This window comes from Mycetomoellerius zeteki, unplaced genomic scaffold, assembly GCF_001594055.1.
Source record: "Mycetomoellerius zeteki isolate Tzet28-1 unplaced genomic scaffold, Tzet1.0 scaffold212, whole genome shotgun sequence".
NCBI lineage: Eukaryota > Metazoa > Arthropoda > Insecta > Hymenoptera > Formicidae > Mycetomoellerius > Mycetomoellerius zeteki.
Genome location: NW_017257086.1, coordinates 49,345 through 50,822, shown reverse-complemented (window position 1 = coordinate 50,822; position 1,478 = coordinate 49,345). Strand labels below are relative to the sequence as shown.

General features: G+C 34.3%; 1 protein-coding gene across 1 annotated transcript in view; it reads left to right on the top strand.

Moving 5' to 3' along the window:
* Positions 1-777, top strand: part of LOC108722708 (homeobox protein MSX-1) — a 7,121-nt gene extending 6,344 nt beyond the window's left edge. The window contains exon 2 of the mRNA XM_018447953.1: positions 581-777. Within this exon, the coding sequence (XP_018303455.1) occupies positions 581-655 (75 nt within the window). The 3' untranslated portion in view covers positions 656-777. The remainder of the gene's footprint in view (positions 1-580) is intronic.
* The last annotated feature ends 701 nt before the right edge of the window (positions 778-1,478 follow it).

Below are 1,478 nucleotides of genomic sequence, written 5' to 3'. Positions count from 1 at the left end.
ATAATAAATTAAATATATTTTTTTCTTTTTTCGTGATTTCCTGCGAAACAAAGCAAAAAGGAGCATATGTCTATAGGACTTTTTTTCTTAGTTTTTTACTCCTCTACACGCTCCCGAAGTTTTGCCATTTAATTTGGAAACACCCTGTATTTTTAGATCTAGGAAATAGTCTTATCTCAGCGAAGGATATTTCTAACAGTTGTAAAATAAACATTCTTCTGAATAGGAGCGTTACCGCGTCCTGTCTGCGGAAGCCATACGTTTGCCGCGCCGCGCAAATTAACGCAGTAGCCAATCATTCTTTTGCTTTTATGGAAAAGCGATAAATTGATTGGCTCTCGCGTCAATTTCCGCCGCGCGGCAAACGTTACCGCGTTCTGTGTGCATCATAACAATAAGGGCCGATTTCACCAACGCCAATTATTTAATCGGCGTTTAACTGACCAATTGCATTTGCTGTTTAGTAGAATTGACTGTCTGTACTTTCGTTCCTTATCTTGTTCTGTCGCTAGTAAATAAATAAGTTACGCGGTGAAGATCGAGCGATTATCGAAATTCGAACTTATTGTTGTGCTTGCAGATCAAGATCTGGTTTCAAAATCGTCGAGCAAGACAGAAACGGGAGTCGCTAAATTCCACGATAACAGCGCGATGATTCGACAACAATGGAAACCAATAAGGTTCTTCTGGAATCCTACATCTGAATCGAGGAAGATTCGACAATGCACCGAATTTAAATCGAAATTATTTCGGGCAACTCGACTTTCGGCTATTTATTTCGGCCACTGTACTGTAAATAAACTTATTTATATATAACTTTAGCGCAAAATTATTACGATTATTTCCAATCACGTGAGAAATTAAGCCCACGTAACGATATCTAAATGTGCGATCATTGAAAATCATGCTAGCGTCTAACAGAAAAAGTTCTTACAACGTTCGATAGAGGAAGTCTTCAGCCGTTATAAATCATTGAAACATCAGTAAATAACTTCGTGATTAATCTCGCGATGATAAGAAAATTCTAAAGAGAAAACATTATGAAGGAATTTTTTCAGAATAAATGTATGAGATATGAAGAATACGAGTAAACAGTGATGCTCATATAGTATTTTTCCGTTTCGTGAAGTACACTAAAAAAAAAGATTGGCTGCTGCAATAAATTAGATGGTAAATATGGCATAGCATTTTTAATTGGTTGCAGCAGCCAATTTTTGGTTACGTTAGCCTATCCACAATGTCAGTATAGGATTTCGATAGGCTAACACAACCAAAAATTGGATGCTGCAACCATCTTATAAGCGCATAATATTATTTAATATTAAATAATATTTTAGGCATATTCTCAGAATATTAAATATAACATTTTAATAATATTTTACTAAAATTATATAATATTAAATAATATTCCTGAAATATTAATGGATGGTTATATGTCCACTCCTAATAATATTATATGATTATTAAAAGTAACATTT